Below are 20,539 nucleotides of genomic sequence, written 5' to 3'. Positions count from 1 at the left end.
GATCACAGCACCACCCATGCCCCTGTGGGATGGGATAACATAGGACCATTCAAATAAATGCTGACAAACTCTCTGGTTGTGCTTTCCTGGAACCACTGGAGGTATTTAGGAAGTGAATCACTTTCTCATTCAGTGTGTCTTAGTGAGCAGAGACAAAAAGGATGTAGGACTTCAGTTTGGAGTAAAGAAGGAGAAGTGGGACCAGTAGTACCATGTGGACTGACCATGACAAAACATAACCAAGAAATAGAGAGCATGGATGATTTTTCTGTTTCTAAACTCAAGCCTGCTGTGCCTGTGGGAGAAGCAAGCAACCTTCTTGGCATTTAATGCTGGGATTCCCCCTACCTAGGCTCAAGTTGCATATGTGTGCAAATAGACCATGTATAATAAAAACAACACAGTCTCCGCTGTGCTTCATTGTCTAAAAAGAAACATAGGCCCTGAGTAAAGTGTGCATGCAGCCTCTGGAATCTTGCACAACTCATGGAGATCGGGGTGACTTGGCAATATTCTAAACACACTCTTCCTTCACATTCATTTCATCCCCGTGAGTCAGTTTGAATTTCAATAGTATTCTTTCTTGGACATTATGAAGCAGTGGATTGAATCAACAGAAATTCATGACTTTTCGATCTGATAAATATGTTTGTTTCTGCAACTCAGAATGTGGCACAGATTTCAAAAACATTGCAGAAGTAGTATTATCTCCCTGTAATTATCAAAATGACTATAATCAATTCACCTGCTCAAACTCCAGTGGCTGACCTGAAGTTGGTAGTGGTGGGGGAAGTTATGCAGTATTCCATAGACATCTAATATTAGGGCTAAAAGAGAGGCAGGGTGCTGTCAGCTTCTCTTCTTTATTCATATAGAGTAAGCTCCAAGCTGGTGTTTCTTCTCTAGCATTCAAAGCATTCCTATATAACACAGTTGAGGTTAGGAATGAAGTGGATGACTGTCTCTTTAAAGAGGTGATTTGTTAAAACCAGCTGCCACTTCAAGTCATCTAATTCAAATGTGGCTGATGTTAGCAATGATGCTGTAGAAAGGAGGTAGGAGAGTCTATATGCAGAGGGAAATTTGTTGCTGGGATGTTTTTTCTGCATCTCCTGCTGCTTTCAAACATGGTTTGCAAAGTGCATGAGCTGAAATGCACCAGAAAAGATCCTGTACATATTCCACATGAGTGGTATGAGCCAGGTGATCTCTTCATTGGTGGGATGGTGTCTCATATCCATTATATTTCCCGCCCAGTCCTCTTCAAACAACACCCTTCTCAGGTCTTGATTGAAATCCCACTGTAAGGGAATGACCTTTAATTTAATGTAGTTGTTTATATATATATTTGACTGCACCTAACTCATGTGCTTTTCGTATGCTGATAATAATATTCTTTGTTTCGTTATCTTCTTGTGGTTTAGACATTCTTCCACACCTCTTCCCCCCCTTTTCCGTTTCCCTTCCCCAGCCAGACTCTTCCAGAGTTGCTTAGAGTTTTGTGCTCCTCACAACATAGTGACTTTTAGTGTAATATTTTTAGATGAAACTTTTCAATACTGGCACCAACGCTGCCTGCTGTATTGAGACCCACAAGGTCCTAACACCACAGAGCTTAGCTGCCAGACAAAACTGCCTCTTTAGAAAGGAGCTTAGGACTGCCTGATTCTTCGTTGTTTCTTTTCTGTAATAGTTGTTTTGAATTGCTGTGGGAATGAATATACTTACCTCTCTTAATTAGTCTGCTTAACCCTGATAGTAGAATGATGACATATGTACTTTTAGTTATTTATAAGCAAAGAGTATTTTCAATTTTTAAAAAAGAGAGATGGACTATATCGTAGAATGTCCTCTCTGAGATTTCTGCACTAACATTGATGGATACTGGTGTTTATAGCGGTTGGTATCACATTTATATCTATTTGCCTTCCAAAACTACCATTTTATTTTATTCTGTTAATATTATTTCCAGCAAATGATGATTTCAGAAGATAATTACTGTGTCTGTTAAGCATTCAAATAATTCAAGATAGTAAAACTAGGGAGGTGATTTAATCATTATAGGAGGGAACAGTATTCAAGGTGGGGAAAAGAGTTTCAATCATTCCTTTCTTGAAAGAGTCAATTCTAAAAGTAAACTGGCAGGCACAGCAGCAACCCATTAAAAATCAATTGTTTTGCATTTTCCACACCTTCACTCATAAATATATTTCCAACAATAAGCAGCACAATGCTGTGAATAAATGCACATATTTTCTTAATTTCATTCTATATTTTTTCTGATATATGCAACAACATATGGAAACTGGCAAAGGGATGTATTATATAATAGAAACAGACTCATTAAAGTATCCTAAAAGGCATTAGACATTTAGACCCTTTGTGGTATGAAACAGTCCGCTAAGGTGAGCCAGGAACTAGAGTACCAAACCATCAAACACCTGTTGTCTTTCTAAGTTCTTGCAACGGCTCTACAAATATTAGCAGATGTTTTGACTTCATACTTTATAGTGATAAGGAGCACAATGGATAGAAATTCTGAAGAATATGAAAGTGAAATTTAGGGAAATGCCTTTGCCAAAATATGGAGATGTCTTCAGAATCTATGTGTTTGGAGAAATGAAGATTATAATTTGATTTCAAGACAAATACAAATATTCCTATAGTTATGATGTGCGAATCTAAAGGAATACAGGAAAAGGTAGCCACAATACATTTTACTTTCTTACCAGTATAACTTAGTTATGCAAGCTGTGTTTTCTCTTCATGTCAGGAAGCTGAAGCTTCAAGATGTAGAGTGGACAAATAATGTGTTAAAATGACTTTGTGCATTGTTTAATACTCACAAGAAATAGCATGTGACTTTCTTTGCAGTGTTTTGACCAAGTTCTACCAGCACATCCTGGCCTTGGTCTTTGCTGTTGACAAGATCAACAACAATCCCAAGATCTTGCCCAATGTTACTCTTGGGTTCCACATCTATGACAGCTACTCTGACTCAAGAATGACCTACCGAACCACCCTGGACCTGCTTTTCAAATCACATCAGTTTGTCCCCAATTACAAATGTGGCATCCATCAAAATGTAATAGGAATCATTGGGGGGCTTGCCTCTGTTACCTCCTCACGCATGGCAGACATCTTAGGTCTTTTCAAGATTCCACAGGTATGAGAGGCCTACATCAGAACTACGTGCTTACTGAAGTCTTTGCTGGCTACTAATATCCAGCTTAATACATATTGCTGGCTACAGCTGGTTGAAGTTGACTGTTGTTTAATGTTGGTATATGTATTTTTATTGCATATGGCTAATGTGTTATTTTGCCCAGAGACTGGACTGTAATATATGTTAGCTTGGAGAGAGAGAGAGAGAGAGAGAGAGAGAGAGAGAGAGAGAGAGAGAGAGATTGCGTGTGTGTGTGTGTGTGTGTGATATTAGCTAGGTGGATAAAAATTCTTCACTGACCACCAGGACTCTAGTTGCTACATAATGAAATGTGTAGATTCATGTAGAAATACAAGGCTGATATCTGTCCAATAATTGAAAAAACAAACGAAACACTCCAGCATTTCTTTACTAAACTTTCTATCTTTAGGTGACAAGAATGAAAAGACTATCTGACAAATATCAAGGGTGGTGAATCTGCTGCCAGCATGTTGATCCAGGCTGCTGAACTATTTTTAAATGCAGTTACAGATAGGTAGCCGTGTTGGTCTGCCATAGTCAAAATAAAAAAATTCCTTCCAGTAGCACCTTAAAGACCAACTAAGTTAGTTCTTGGTATGAGCTTTCGTGTGCATGCACACTTCTTCAGATACACACAGATGTGTATCTGAAGAAGTGTGCATGCACACGAAAGCTCATACCAAGAACTAACTTAGTTGGTCTTTAAGGTGCTACTGGAAGGAATTTTTTTATTTTTAAATGCATAAGTGCTAGTGCTCAGTGCTCTGCTTCCTGTTTACTCTTCAGTTTACAGAGTCCATTTTACTGAGCATAGAAAGCCCTTTCATAGATTGTCAATGTCTAATGACATTAGTGCCAAACTATTGTTCTCTGCCCAGAGTCCATGAAGTGGGGGTGTAGCACCCACCTTAGGTGGCGGAAGCAGAAGAATCTGTGCTTTGCCCACCCCATTGCTTCCACCACTGCCAGAACATCCCCCTCTACCTAGAGAAAGGGGGTTGTTCCATTGTGTGTCATTGCTGTGTGAGCCAGGGTGCTTCAGCAGAAGTGGTGGGGGTTGTGGTGGTGGCAGAAGTAGCGGGGTGGGGTGGCAAGGGGCAAGAGACCACAGATCCCATTTTGCCTCAGGTGGAGAAATAGGTTTCTCTACCTATTCAGTTTCCAACTGGGAACACAGAAACTAATTATTCTAGAGTCCTAGACACTCAGGAGTTTTAGGTTTTATTCATTCTGGCTCATTGAACATGTCCGTTCAGCTGCCATGTCAGAGGGGAGTTACAATAACCTATCCAACTTGAAAATTTTGCCTGCTTTGTGGCTCGAAAGATATGTTACATGTTTTGTTGCATGCTATGTTACAGTCATACCGGAAAACATTAATTTGTTTTCTTCTTCCTAGGATTCCAAGCAGGTGAGACACACACATTTTATCTTACTGTTACTGAAAACCTTTGAAGTATCCCCCCTCTCCGCAATTAAAAAGAGGAAAATAAGAGGCATATAGGATTGGAAACTGTTTTATGTGTATGAATCACCTGAATCTATATGTTTTTAATATTTTTATACTGGTTTATTAGTTTTAGGTTGTATTTTTAGATTACAGATTTTTAAAATAACGTGTTTAAGCAAACAAATATATGTAGAGGTAGACTTGGTTTGTATTAGCTAATGACTACATGTTTCTCTCACACCTGTCTGTTTATCAAAACAGTGTTGAATGACTTGTGCTTTATTCATTTTAAAAATGTTTTAGTATATATTGCGGTCATTGATCACAAGGTTTAAAGTAAGAAATCAAAAGAAGTAAATAAATGAGACTAGATTGAGCGAGGGGGCAATATGTTTCTCCTGTTCCCAATTTCAATTTCTTGAAATTCCCCTCTTCTTGCAGTTTTCATATGGCTCATTTCAACCAGCAGTGAATGATCCAATCAATGTTCCTTCCTTTTACCGTTTGGTTCCCAATGAAGGCCTTCAGTACCAGGGAATTGTCCAGTTACTTCTCCATTTCAGCTGGAAATGGATTGGGCTCATTGCCAAAGATGATGAGGATGGGGAAAATTTTTTGCATATCATGGAGCCAATACTCTCAAGGAATGGCATTTGTTCAGCATTCACAGAAAGAGCTCCAGAACGTCTGCGTATCGACAAGTTGGATGAACTTATCAAGGACACACACAGTATTTTGCCAATTCTCAGTGTAGGGAATATCAGTGCTGTTGTTATATACGGAGAAACTGCATCAGTCATGTGGCTGGCTAACATTATAGGGATAACCAGAGTAATGAAAGGACTATTTCTTCAGTATAAAAAGCTGTTCTCGGAAACAAAAGTGTGGATTACCACAGCACAAATAGACTTCACAGTACATCACTTTCAAAAGTTAATTGAAATTGATATTCAGATTTTTGAAGGTGCTATCTCCGTCTCAATTCATTCAAGGCAGCTACAAGAGTTCCAAGAATTTGTAAGGAATATCTACCCTTCTTGGTCAGAGGAAGATGGTTTTATCAGAACTTTTTGGAAACAAGCATTCAGTTGTTCATTTTCAAACTCCACATTCATCTCTAACAGATGTACTGGAGAGGAGAGGCTGGAAAGCCTCCCTGCGCCTCTGTTTGAAATGAGCATGACTGGCCACAGCTACAGTGTCTATAATGCTGTGTATGTTGTGGCACATGCCTTACATATCTTGAAATCAGCTATATCCAACCACAGAACAATGGAGGCCACGGACAGATTGTCTCCTTTGAATGTAGAGCCCTGGCAGGTAATGTTTCTTCACTGGCCAAACTCTATTGCCAATACCTGACTATAGTACAGTGGTGTGTCATGCAGTAGCCAAAGGCCAATGAACAATTTCCCCTCCATGGATTCATGCTTAGTGTTATCTCAGCATTAGCACCATGAATGAATGTTGTTGTTTTAAAGCCAACTAACATTTATTTAAGCTTTCTATAGAAAGCCGCATTAAACAATAACGAGTCCACTCATGGCACACTTTTCTTAATGATTTCCCACACTTTCCCTATAACTAGTAACTAAAATAGCATGCTTTCTATTAGTAATGGTAAAAGTCTTGAATTCATAAATACTTGGTCTCCTAGAAAAATAATAACCTGAATTTGTGAAAGAAATTATATGAATAAATGCAGGGGAAATACAGTGGTACCTCGGGTTAAGTACTTAATTCGTTCTGGAGGTCTGTTCTTAACCTGAAATTGTTCTTAACCTGAAGCACCACTTTAGCTAATGGGGCCTCCTGCTGCCGTAGTGCCGCTGGAGCACGATTTTTGTTCTCATCCTGAAGCAAAGTTCTTAACCCGAGGCACTATTTCTGGGTTAGCGGAGTCTGTAACCTGAAGCATCTGTAACCTGAAGCGTATCTAACCTGAGGTACCACTGTACAGGGGTCAGCAACCTGAGGCCCATGGGTCCCCAAACTGAGTTGCCTGCTCGCTTGCTGCGCTAAACTGGCACAGCGCAGCGTGGAGACACACTTCCGCAGTGCTGGAAATCGCAGGCACGCACACTTGCAATCCGATCCATGGAGGAATCTCCACAGGACCGACCCGGCCCAGGCAAGATAAACCTTGCTGACCCCTGCTTCAGTACCTTAACAGCACTTTGGTTCTGTCTATCTCTCCACCTAGCTGCACTCTGTTCTTCAGAGGATCTCCTTCAACAACAGTGCTGGAGATGAAATTACATTTAACGAACATGGAGAATTAGTAGGTGGATTTGATATTACAAACCTGGTCACTTTCCCAAATAACTCCTATGTCAAAATCAACGTGGGAAGACTGGAACCTCGGGCTCCTCCTAACAAAGAGATCATCTTTAATGAAGAGGGAATCAAATGGCACAGGGGACTGACTCAGGTAGGGAACGGCAAAGAACTGCCTTTCTGAGAAAAGGAGATGGTCGTCTAATAAGCCAGGAGACCATTTCTATTTTAGCATTTGCTTCCACTTTATGTGCCACAAGTGAATGTGAGGATCTTATATTCCATTCCATTTGACTTCCTTTTTTTATTAGCAGATCATCTGATATTAGATAAATTCTGCAAGCATTCTAAAAAGGCTAAACTGTTCCTGTATCTTTGGATAGGTGCCACCCCTTTCCTTATGTAATGACATCTGCCATCCTGGTTACGGAAAGAAAAAGAAGGAAGGAAAGAAATTTTGCTGCTATGATTGTGTTCGATGTGCAGAAGGAATGATCTCAAATGAGATGGGTAGGATATGTGTTTAGTACATATACCATTTATTAAAAAGATTTGCTTAACCTCCCCTCCCCACCTCAGATACAGAATAATATCATTCATCCATCCCTTGGCTGTTCCTTCCTCTCAATCTGTCCATCAGTGTTCCACAAAACACAAGCAGCTGTGGTAATGTGAGGTTACAGCAATACTGATATCCTTTATTAAGCATGTATTTTGGTAAAGCAAAATAATTTTCATACATCAGATTAGTGGAATGAATGTAGAGCTGTATTTCCATGAACGGAAAATGTAACATGGGATGAGAGGGTCTGGAACAAAATAAAAGTTCTACATTGGGAGGAAACAGTAGAGTTATCTTCCTTAAGAAGGAGGTTGTTTTGGGAGATAGAGAAGACTGACAACAAATTACCGCACTTTTCTGTATATATTCAAAAATTATGTTCAAAATTAGGGGTCGCCTTATACATGGGTAGTGTATTGTGGGGATGTGGGATTGGTTGCTGCCGCAAGTTGGTGATTGTTATTGGTGGCTGCAGCATGGGCTGTTGTTGATTGGTTGATTGGGGCAGGGGACAAAAAGAAGCTCAACAACCCTATGCAATCCTCCACCCAAAAAGCTCAACAACTTTGGGGAATCTCCCCACCATTTTCTTAAATTTGAGTCCCCAGAAATAGGGGGCGTGTCATACATGGGGGCGTGTTATACACGTAAAAGTATGGTAACCAGTATTTCTCCCAAACTTTTGAAGTACCCACATTTCAGTTCTTAGGACTAGTTATTATTTTTAAATTATAAACCACCTTGTGAACATTGAATGATATGATGGGCGGTAAAGAATGAATATATATACAGTGGTACCTTGGACTAAGTACTTAATTCGTTCCGGAGGTCCATTCTTAACCTGAAACTGTTCTTAACCTGAAGCACCACTTTAGTTAATGGGGCCTCCTGCTGCTGCCACACCACCGGAGTCCGATTTCTGTTCTCATCCTGAAGCAAAGTTCTTAACCTGAAGCACTATTTCTGGGTTAGCGGAGTGTGTAAGCTGAAGCGTATGTAACCTGAAATGTATGTAACCCGAGGTACCACTGTGTGTATATATATATATATATATATATATATATATATATATATATATATATAATTTATATTAGGTGGAAGTGGTCCAAAAAGCACACCAAAAGAAAATATCATTAATATAGAAATATCCAGATACAATGCTTGGCAGATATTTTAAGGCTCTTGGCCAAAAACATTTTAAAACTTTCCTTGCTTAAAATAAATGAGGATAGATCATTTCCTGATAAGACAGTTCTGAATCCTGAGAACAGTCTTGATTGTTCTTAGCTGATCATAATTAATTTATATTTTCAGAACAAGAAACTTGTCTCAGTTGCCAAGAGGATCATTACCCAAACAGAGGGCAGAATCAATGCATCCCTAAGATTCCAAACTTCCTTGCTTTTGATGAAACTTTAGCCATTATTTCAACTATCTCTGCACTCTTGTTGTCTCTGGTCACAGTTCTGGTGCTGGTCATCTTTATTAAGCACTGGGACACTACCATAGTCAAAGCCAACAACAGAAGCCTCACCTATATTCTCCTCATTTCCCTCCTCCTGTGTTTCCTCTGCTCCTTGCTGTTCCTTGGAAAGCCTACTGAGGCAACCTGCCTTCTCCGACAAACTGCTTTTGGTATCATCTTCTCTGTGTCCCTGTCTAGCATCTTGGCCAAAACCATCTCTGTAGTTTTGGCATTCATGGCTACTAAACCAGGATCCAGGATGAGGAACTGGTTGGGGAAAAGACTGGCTTATTCCACTGTCCTCTCTTGCTCTGTTGTTCAAGTAGCGATCTGTGCTCTGTGGCTGGCAACCTCTCCCCCATTCCCAGATTTGGATATGCACTCATCACCTGAAGAAATCATATTGTTATGTAATGAAGGATCCGTCCTCCTGTTCTATTGTGTTTTGGGCTACATGGGCTTCCTGGCCATTGTCAGCTTCATTGTGGCCTTCCTAGCCCGGAAATTACCTGACACTTTTAATGAAGCCAAGTTCATCACCTTCAGCATGCTATTATTTTGTAGTGTTTGGATCTCCTTTGTTCCTACTTATCTGAGCACACGAGGAAAGTACATGGTAGCTGTGGAGATCTTCTCCATCTTGGCTTCCAGTGCTGGATTATTGGGTTGCATCTTTTCCCCAAAATGCTACATCATTCTGGTGAGACCTGAGTTAAATAACAGAGAAAATCTAATACGGAAAAAAATATAAACAGCAGAACAGATTCTGTTTTCATTTATGAAAAATTAATTAATTAAATTATAGTAGAGACTAATGCTAAGTTTCTAATTACGGTACTTTATGACAGAAATGGCTCTTTCCCCCTAAATCCAACATGATTGTTGCAAAGTCTGAGTTGAACAACAAAACACCTAATAAAATCAATATCTGTGGCTTCATTTATTGTGTTATTATTCTACATTCTTCTATGGAAAAAGGTCTAAGTGACTTGGGACCCTGTCATGTATTTCAGATTATTATTTTTTTGTTATACTTTGGCACTGTGGAACATTTACTTTTTTATGTTTTTCTGCTGAGAGCATTGCATCAAACCATAAGACAGGAAACAAAAAATAAATAATAAGAAAAGAAACACACCAATATAAATCAATACATCCATATTACTGAACCTGGCATGGATGGTGACTATTGAGCAAAGTCCAAAGCATAGGAAATAAAATCCCATCAGAAATGATCTTGATCCTCCATTCCCCCTGGATGCATACAATTTATATGTAATTTTTTCAGCAATAGCCAAATTCCATATGTTCTTAAACCATGCCACCAAATGCGGACTTGTCAAGGTTTCCCATTCCTGGAAATTGGTACTGGAAGCTACTGCAGCCACCTAGTGACAAAGTAGACTCAAGCAGTAGCACTGGAGTACAAACCCAATATAAATCAATTCAAACGCTACACGACTGATTAAGTTTATGTTGTTGTTGTTGTTGTTGTTGTTGTTGTTGTTATCATCATCATCATCATCATCATCTTTGTGCCTTTATGGACTAAGATTTCAGATGATAAGTTCTCTTTATTGCTCTTTTTCTCTTTGAGCTAAAGGTAAAGGTAAAGGTACCCCTGCCCGTACGGGCCAGTCTTGCCAGACTCTAGGGTTGTGCGCTCATCTCACTCTATAGGCCGGGAGCCAGCGCTGTCCGCAGACACTTCTGGGTCACGTGGCCAGCGTGACAAGCTGCATCTGGCGAGCCAGCGCAGCACACAGAACGCCGTTTACCTTCCCGCTAGTAAGCGGTCCCTATTTATCTACTTGCACCCGAGGGTGCTTTCGAACTGCTAGGTTGGCAGGCGCTGGGACCGAACGACGGGAGCACACCCTGCCACGGGGATTCGAACCGCCGACCATACGATCGGCAAGTCCTAGGCGCTGAGGTTTTACCCACAGCGCCACCCGTATCTCTTCTTTGAGCTAAGGTCTTAGCTAATGATTACCTTGATTGGTTGGTTTTTATTCTCAGTCATCCAGCAGTAACACTCAGATCTAGAGTGACTAAATACTGTGCTAAAACGATTTTGCGTATTAGTTCTCCCATGAAATAGATGAGTTTGCCTATGCCTGGTCTACACTGACTGGGAACAGCTTTGGTTTCAGACATCCCTCTTACCCAACCGTATGAAATTGATGGGGATGGAACCTTGGACCTTCTCTTCCACTGAGCTATAGCTGTTCTCCAGCATGGGTTCTTGGCTTTCCTTTGTGGCAGGTAGGCTATGAAAGGCATGGCCACTGCCTCTACTGGGTCTTGCCTTGGGTTTGGTTAATTTTGCCGAAAGGTCAGGGAACATTGTCATCTGAGCTAGATTGTGCCCATACTAACATATTGGTTCTTTGCCTTGTAGCACATCCAAGTTAGCACAAATAATAGTAATGTTTATTCCATTTATGTCTTGTCCTCACTCCCATCAGAATAATCACAAAAAGCCCAGTTAGTATGTCATTGATCCCTCCTGACTTAGAGAATTTCTCTGCCCAGACTATTTTTTGATTTGACTAATTATGTGAATTTGGTTTGGTTGCAGATCCCCTATGTTGTTATAATTGAGTAAATATAACATTTTTCTTATTGTAGTTATGGTTTCTTAAGTCCTTTAAGGGTGTCAAACTGATTTTGGCATCTTCTTCTCTGCATCCCTCTTTTCATCTAATTGATGAAGAAATGGAAAGGGGAAGATTTATCTATTCCACTGTTCTTTCCTGCTACAAGATTTTAAAATGGATCTATGTTCTCTGGCAGGCAATTTCTTAGCTGTTCCCAGATTTCAACATGCACTCACTGACTCCAGAAATTGTACTTCATTATAATAAAGGGACATTCACTCTGTTCCATTATATCTTGGACTATGTGGGTTTCATCACTATTGTGACTTGTACTGTGGCCTTTCTATACAGAAACATATTTTGCCCAACATGGGTTTCAAACCCATGATGCTGAAATTACGAGTCTCACACTCTACTGAAAAGCCAGGGAAAACATAATTTGCTAGGTGTTTATGCTGCACATGATGCCAAATAGTTTTCAATGCTCCAGAGACTATGGACTATGATAATTACTGTGAAGCATGTAGTTATCTGAAACCACTGTGATTCAGCCTTCCTTTGGCAATATCCACATGGCACTTTGATGTCCACAAGCATATGCCAGGGTGAAACTTCAGAATTTACATAAAGACCACCCAGTGCCAACAAGAGCTAATCTGCTGTTTATACCCACAGCCAAGAGCTGCCAAATTTTACTGTAGGCTGACAGTGGAGGATGCTAATGAGTTTAAGCTGAAACAGGGGCTTAATTGTTAAGAGGAATGAATTTTCAGCTCAGGATGTTAGTGTTGCTCTTGTTGGTGCTACTCATAGTGCTTCCTCTGTTTTTGGTACATCCTGCTTTGCACTGTGTGACTAATCCCATCCATGTGCAACACCAATATTATCAGCCTGGGCACTTCATCATTGGTGGTATCACTTCACAGCTGTTCTCACCCTCCTTCACTGAACTACACTTCAAGGAGATGCCAAAGGAAAAACATCCTGATGAATATGCGTAAGGATATTTTTCTTCCTCTGGGTAAAAAAGTCTCATGTTAAGAAAAAAAACTAGACAGCAGAAAGCAACATTGTGTTGAAAAAGCAATCGATTCAGTGGTGGTAGGTGCCCAGAGAGATTGGTAGGACTGAAGGCAGGGAGACTAACAGTCAATAACAGGCAGGGCAATTTTCTGAGCTGACTGTAAACAAGGATGGGGGAGGAGTTATGACCTATCTTATACACACTTGCTAAAAATGATTCACACTTTTCTGAATTTTGCAATGCACGTCTCCAGCCAAATAACGTGTGCAAAAATGTAAATGATATGTTGCAGGGTCAATATGAATTCATCTTTTATTAAAAACAACAAAGAGTGCTGTAAAACTGTGTCTATTATGCAAAATTCATACAAACACAAGTATATAAGGATAAATTTACACTGAAATTTTGACAAATTCTCATGTATAAGCTTCTGTAACAACAAAAGACAAGAAGTGGGGAATCCATTGACTAATCCTCAGGATTAGTCTTGTCTATGTTTCCTCCCTTTGTGTTGAATGGCTCTCTCCTCACCTCCAAATTAGTGCAAATTAGTCTGAAAAAAATAGTCCAAGCAGAAGACAGAAAGTTGATCATATACATAATCTCTATTGCTTTAGCACAGTGCCAAAGAACTATCAGCATGTCTTAACCTTGGTGTTTGCTGTGAATGAGATAAATGAAAACCCCAAGATTTTATCCAACATCACCTTGGGGTTCCAGATATATGACAGCTACTTTAGTGCAAAGATGACTTATCAGAATACATTGAACCTCATCTCTCGCCATAAGAAAACTGTCCCCAACTACAAGTGTGGCATTCAGAAGAACCTGATAGCTGTCATTGGGGGCCTCGAGTCTGAAACATCTCTCTACATGGCAACCATCTTAACACTCTACAAGATTCCACAGGTAAGAAGATTGTGAATGGAATGAGAATTCATAACTGCAGCATATCAGGTATTCTCATGGTATATTCCCAGTCTTCAGGTGGGGGCGAAGGAAGGAATTTTGGCAGGTTCAACAGAGCTTCTTAGGAGCAGGATTACCATTAGGTTGAGCCTACAGGTCCTGAGCCTCAGCTCATTGAATATTCATCTGCAATACAAGTCTTTTTCATTACTCTGATCTCAGTAGTGCTGCCTTAACTATAGAAAACCTAAATATTCATTTTCTTAGCAGAAAACTAAGTGGGGTTAGTATGAAGGAAGGAGTCCCTTAAGCTGCAGGACAGTGTTTCTCAAACTTCCTTTAGCACTAGTTCTTTAATTTATAAAGTTCTTAAATGATCTCTCCCCGCCCTTTTCATCTGTTTCTCTAGTGTATCCTGCTGAAATTAAGTATGTGTTTGAATATTTAAGCACAAATAAATATCCTACAATGTGATTATTATTATTTTTACATTCTTCCTGTTTAGGTCACCTATTCTTTATTTTCTGAAGCAGTGGGTGAAAAAAAGCATCTTTCTTCCTTATACCAGATGACGCCCAATGAAGCAGATCAATACAATGGGATTGTCCGACTTCTTCTGTATTTCCAATGGGTATGGGTTGGGATCTTTGTCACAGCTGACAACAAAGGAGAAATGTTTGTGAAGACATTGGCACCCCTGCTTTTCCTGAATGAAATCTGTGCAGCCATCATCGAAAGAATGCCAAATGCCAGTAAATTTTTCAATGTGTTTGAGATGGTACAGAAATATCAGGTTATGGCCATTTCCCTGAGCAAAACCAATGTCAATGTGTTTGTTGTAAATGCAGACACTTCCACCATGAAGTGTTTGCAGTGGTTGCTGATAGCGGCTACAATTTCTGATGTGGGGCCAATAAACAAGGTCTGGGTTCTCACTGCCCTTTTTGATTTCTCATCAGAAACATTTCAAAGAGATCTAGATATACAAAACTTCCATGGTGCCTTATCTTTGGCCATTCATTCCAGTGAGATTAAGGGGTTCCACCGTTTCCTCCTGAACCTGAATCCCCATTCTGAGGCTGATGGCTTTATCAGCTTCTTCTGGCAACAGGCATTTGATTGCCAATTTCTAGATGTGGAGACACAGGAGGAATCCTGCACTGGTGAAGAGAAGCTGGAGAGCCTTCCTGGGGCTCTTTTTGAAATGCAAATGACCAGCCAAAGCTACAGCATCTACAATGCCGTCTATGCTGTGGCACATGCTTTGCATGCCCTGTTTGTATCCAAAGCCAAAAATGGAGGGATGGTGCTTGGGCACTATGTGGGAATTCATGAGCCACAATATTTTCAGGTAATGTCTAACATGGAAAGCAATTCTTTATATATATATATATAAATGAAAAGCCTATGTGTATGATGACAGCATTGAGAGTGCGGACACATACTTCCACATCCATAGGGGCTGTTGCTTTTTCGTTAAGCTCTTTGTATCTGAAATGACTTGCACGTTATATGCATTTATTATTATTGGCTCTTAGTACAAAGTTCTGTTATAATAAGCTGCAAAAATATATTGCTCATAAAAATTGCATCTCTTCACATATGAAATAATATTTGACAAACATGATCTTCCAGATGCTGTCAATGCATGTTTCAGATTTTAAAGACATAACCATATATACAATGTCTGAATTCTTGATAATCCATTTTTCCAGGGATGGTGTTCTCATTTTCTTCAAGCTAGAACAGATGAATATTCTAGCAGCAGTTTGTATGATTCTCTGTATTATGTGTACACACACACACACACACACACACACACACATGCCAGATAACATTATTAAATTATCCTTCAGCAATATGCACCCTTATATACGTCTTCTATATGGGTTCTAAGTGGTTGTAGAATTTGCAGCCATTTCTTTGTCTTGCATACCTGCAAACATGAGATAATTTGAGGTGTGTGCATACAGTCATGCCTCATGTTACGTTTGCTTCATGATACGTTTTTTCAGGTTGCATCCCGCAGCAACCCGGAAGTACCAGAAAGGGTTACTTCTGGGTTTCGCCGCTCGCACATGCACAGACATGCAAAATGACATCACGAGCATGCTCAGAAGCAGCAAATTGCAACCCGCATGTGTGCAGACGTGCTACTGCAGGTTGCATTCTATTCATGTTGCAAACGGGCCTCCGGAATGGATCCCATTCACAACCAGAGGTACCACTGTATATGTTCGCCTGCATGTAAGCTGCAAATGCTTCTTACTGTTTCTTACTTTTTTAAAGTTTGTTGCAAAGCTGTTACCAAAAAAAAAACAACTTTAAAAATGTGAAGGTGTTTCTGCTGTCCAATTTCTTCCCCAGAATTCAAGGAAGATAACAGAATGGGATGGTGGTAATAGCTAGTATGGATTCAGGAAGCTGTCATTACTGGACATTACTGGATGTGCTTTTTCCTTCAAAGGAAAGAAAACCAGGGGTTTCAAGAAATAGTCTGATTTTATTGCAGTATGAGAAAACAGAAGCTTTGTGGTGTGTTCTCTATTTTTACCCAATCTACCATTCTCTTTCTTCCTCTGTAGCTTCAACCTTTCCTGAGGAATATCTTGTTTAACAACAGTGTTGGGGACACTGTCTTTTTTAATGAGAAACGTGAGCTAGAAGGTGGATTTGATATTATCAACTGGTTGACTTTCCGCAATAAGTCCTTCTTAAGAGTGAAAGTCGGGAAAATGGATCCCCAAGCTCCACTGGGCAGAGATTTCTCCATCAATGAGAAGATCATTAGATGGCACCAGAGTTTTAACCAGGTAGGATCCAACTGCATCTTCTAAGGTCCATAGTTAGATATTTTGATAATTCATTAAACTATGCTGCATAAATTATTGTTTGCTTCATTGAGGCTTGTTATGCTTAGGAATGGTTTGTGAACATGCCACTGTGCTGATTCTGGTACCCAGTATTACTACTCTGCAGCTCTGTCCTGATTAGCTGACTAAAATTCCAAGACTCCATCATAGAACCAAGAACTAATGGCAGTTGGCTAATGGAAGGCAGTTATCAGCTGACTTTCTTAACTGATATTTCTCTCAGTTGACAGTTAACTATACATCATTTATTTATTCATTTATTCATTTAGTTATTAAATATATATCCTGCCCTTTCACACAAAGGAATCTTTTTTTTCACTGTCTAGAATCACTATTGAGTTTGCTGTTTCCCTGATCAACAAAAATGAATTTACCTCTGCATCCCATGTACGATATATAAAAAAACCCTAAATTCTCTCTCCCCCCATGAAATCTTTAAACATGCAGCTACTGCTCAACATATCTGTAACATACTAACACCACAATGACAACTACACTCTGAAATCAACATTAGTCACACAAATCATTTCGACTCTTATTTTGTATAATTTCTATTTCCCATTATTTGTTCACAATTAAACACCTCCCTATCAGATTTACTAGCCTTGATATGCCTAAGATATTAACCAGAAAGAACCATGATCATTGACATTTATCTTCCACAGCCATGGAATTCAAGCAAATCAGGTCATTCCCACTAATAAGGATGGACAAACAATTTAACTCAATCAAAACAGCACTGAGAATGTATTACAGTCATATCAATCCCATAGACAAAAAAATCTCATTTCAATAGAACACCCTGTTGATCCAAAGTCAAAGAACAAAATGAGAATACAATAGAACACAGTTTCTACCATCTATTTTAAAAACAGGTTGTACCCCTTGCCCTGTGTAATGACCACTGCCGCCCAGGTTACAGCAGACAAAGGAAAGAGGGGGAACCATTTTGTTGCTATGATTGTGCTCCATGTCCAGAAGGGAAGATTACAAACCAGACAGGTAGGAGACAACACACTATTCTATAATTGCTATTGAAAACATGTTCTTAATGCTGCGATGGAATTTGTTATATCAAGAGTGAGGGGGATAGTACAGGATCCCAAATAATTTTGTGTGTGTATGAGAAACAAGTATTTCATAGTTTAAAAAAGAGGCACCATATTCTGAGTAACACTGAGGAGGCCCAGCAAGACGTCCTGAAACTGTGTGATGTCCTGATGTCACTGCACGCCCAGCTCAGTGTTTGGCCTCAACTATAGGGAGTGGTCTGGCTCCCTCAAAAAAAGATTGAGGTGTCCAACAGAGCCTTGGCTTCCTAGAGTCGGTGCCTATGATTGAAAAGATAATAACAAAGCCCACCACAATCCACCCATTAGCTTCTGGACATAGATGCAGAGTATCCCAAGATCATTTCCTGCCAACCACATTTAAACTGATCTCAGGTGGCAGGACATACACCTTTCTGAGATCTTGGAAAGCTACTCTTAATCAGAATGGAAACACTGGGCAAGCTCATCTAATTGTCGCACTCAATATATGCATTCAAATATAGTCTTTCATTCAAGGAAGATACAGTCCTTGCACATTTTTTCATGGTTCATTCAGTCACCATTGCCTGAAACTGAGCTGTCCCAGACAAGAAATGTGAGTTGAACTACGGCACCATCATTTTTTACAAATGAAGATCTTATACTTCATTGTATCCAGCTTAGTTCCTCATCAGAGCACCAGCTCAGTCAATTTGAAAGCACCGTGCAGCTCCTTGATGGTATGGGTATGTTGAGTAGATTATATCAACAGCATTGGTACTTTAGTCCTTCCTTGGTGCTAAGCTTTATTTAGGGAAATAGTGGAAATGATTCCACTATTGCTGTTAATGTATCAGTTTCCTTTCAGCTAGTAAGCTGTGAAACATTGCTTTTGATAAGAAATACTTCTCCATCCAGATTCCTTGGCAGTGTTTACACATGAGCATAGAAATTACTTTCCCTTTAGACCAAAACTGCAATCCTATGCATACATAATTAGAAATAAACCCCACTGCAAACTCTGGGGCTTATCCTTGAGACAGTGTGTATATTTATAATGTAATGGTTGAACATGTAAACACTTAATCTTGGAAGGAAATATCTTTCCTATACTGTACAATAATCCTGTGTGATCTATACTATGTACTATAGGAAAATATATGGAGTAAAAAAGTGTATTAAAAAATTGAAACACCATGATCATGCACAGTAAATAACTTTATTTTAGCCAGACCCAGAGTTCTACATATCTGGAATAATGTGCTACTCTTATTTATACCCCCGATTCAAGATATGAATGATTGCTTCCACTGCCAAGAAGATCAGTATCCTAACAAGGAGCGAAATCAGTGCCTTCCAAAAGTTGAAAACTTTCTTTCTTATGAAGAACCTTTAGGCATCAGCTTGGCACTTTTGGCTCTGGCTCTTTCTGGAACTACTGCTTTGGTGTTTGGAATCTTCATCAAGTATCAGGACACACCCATCGTCAAAGCGAACAACTGGAATGTCACCTACACCCTGCTCATCTCCCTCTTGCTCTGCTTCCTCTCCTCCTTGCTCTTCATTGGGCGTCCCCAGTTGCTAACCTGCCATTTACGACAAACTGCTTTTGGTATCATCTTCTCCGTAGCTGTTTCTTCTGTCTTGGCAAAAACCCTCACTGTGGTTCTCGCTTTCATGGCCACCAAACCAGGATCCAAGATAAGGAAGTGGGTTGGGAAAAGGTTTTCAACCGCTCTTATTCTAGGCTGCTCAATTATCCAGGCAATTATTTGTATACTATGGCTGGGTACTGACCCTCCTTTCCCAGATCTGGACATGCACTCTCTGACTGAAGAAATCATAGTGGAATGCAATGAAGGCTCAGCCAACATGTTCTACTATGTTCTTGGTTACATGGGATTGCTGGCTCTTGTCAGCTTCATTGTGGCTTTCTTTGCTCGGAAGCTGCCAGACACTTTTAATGAAGCCAAATTTATCACTTTCAGCATGTTGGTGTTTTGCAGTGTGTGGCTTTCTTTTGTTCCAACCTACTTAAGCAGCAAAGGGAAATACATGGTGGCTGTGGAGATCTTCTCCATCTTGGCCTCTAGTGCTGGGATTCTGGTTTGTATCTTCTCCCCGAAATGTTATATCATTGTCCTCAGGCCTGAACTCAACAAAAAAGAGCAGCTGAAGATGAAACATTACTAAAAACAGCTGCAAGTCTGGCGGACATTTCTCATGCCTATTGTGTGTTCCAGTTTGTTCTAATTAGAATGGTGTGGCCACCATCCAAAATGTAAGAATGCCATTTAAAAACAAAGTAGAAACAACAATCAGTACACTTACACAATAAATGATGCTAGATCAAATAAATATTTAAATACCTCCACATCCTTCTTAGAAATTTTCATGTGGTATTCTTTATCATGCATCTCCATCAACAAGTTGTCAGGATCACAGCATCCACAGCTGGCCAAGAAGAAATACCAACATGCCTTGGAAGGAAGGAAGGAAGGAAGGTGGCTAACTCCCCTCCCCAATCTAAATCCTAAAATAACGTGAATAAAAAGGCAGGGGGAAATCATCACAGTTTGTCCACGGGATAAGGAAAAAACATGAAAGACTGATCAGGGCCTGAGAATCGGCCTTGTATGCAGGAAGTCACAGGTTCAATATGTTTGGTGTTATAAAACAGACTCATTTTAAGGGTCCAGACTTGCAACATCTTTTCATTGCAAATTTATGAAACCACTATTATTACAAACAAAGCTCTCATGCTAGTCTTTGTATGCTGTGCATGTAAAGAAAGAGATATGGAAAATGGTGCTCCTGCTATGTCAGGGGAAATCATTGAACTTGTTGCTTGTGTGGAGATTGTAGCACCTTTAAAGAAATGCACCCAATGTTTCATTCAATGAGAAGCTTTGGCTACAAAGAAGATGCCAGAGTCATTTTTCAAAAGGTACTTGATGAAGTTGTCAAGATTCTTAATTTTAACAAAATTATGTGAAGAAATGAGAACTCAATATATTTGCATACAGAAATGTGTTGGCTGTTAAGAGGAAATTTTTTGAAGCAATTCTTTGAGTTGTGTGATGAATTATGACTTTTTCTGACAGATTCAAATTTCCAAGTGGCCATTTGAAGAATTTTGCAGGCCGCTGATGGGATCCCCC

General features: G+C 39.7%; 1 protein-coding gene across 1 annotated transcript; it reads left to right on the top strand.

The window, feature by feature from the left end:
* Positions 1-1,127: 1,127 nt before the first annotated feature.
* LOC309517424 (vomeronasal type-2 receptor 26-like) lies at positions 1,128-20,302 on the top strand (the record flags this gene model as incomplete). The annotated part of the gene is made up of 9 exons (XM_082196661.1): positions 1,128-1,303; positions 2,875-3,166; positions 5,079-5,957; positions 6,841-7,068; positions 13,286-13,474; positions 13,980-14,252; positions 16,060-16,287; positions 17,223-17,349; positions 18,670-20,302. 9 exons carry the CDS (start codon positions 1,128-1,130, stop codon positions 19,569-19,571), a joined length of 3,294 nt encoding a protein of 1,097 aa, XP_082052787.1. The 3' UTR covers positions 19,572-20,302.
* Between the last annotated feature and the right edge of the window lie 237 nt (positions 20,303-20,539).

The sequence above is a fragment of the Podarcis vaucheri genome (genome assembly GCF_965113315.1).
Source record: "Podarcis vaucheri genome assembly, chromosome: 13".
NCBI lineage: Eukaryota > Metazoa > Chordata > Lepidosauria > Squamata > Lacertidae > Podarcis > Podarcis vaucheri.
Note: the sequence above shows the minus strand (reverse complement) of the source record. Positions and strands in the feature narration are given on the sequence as shown.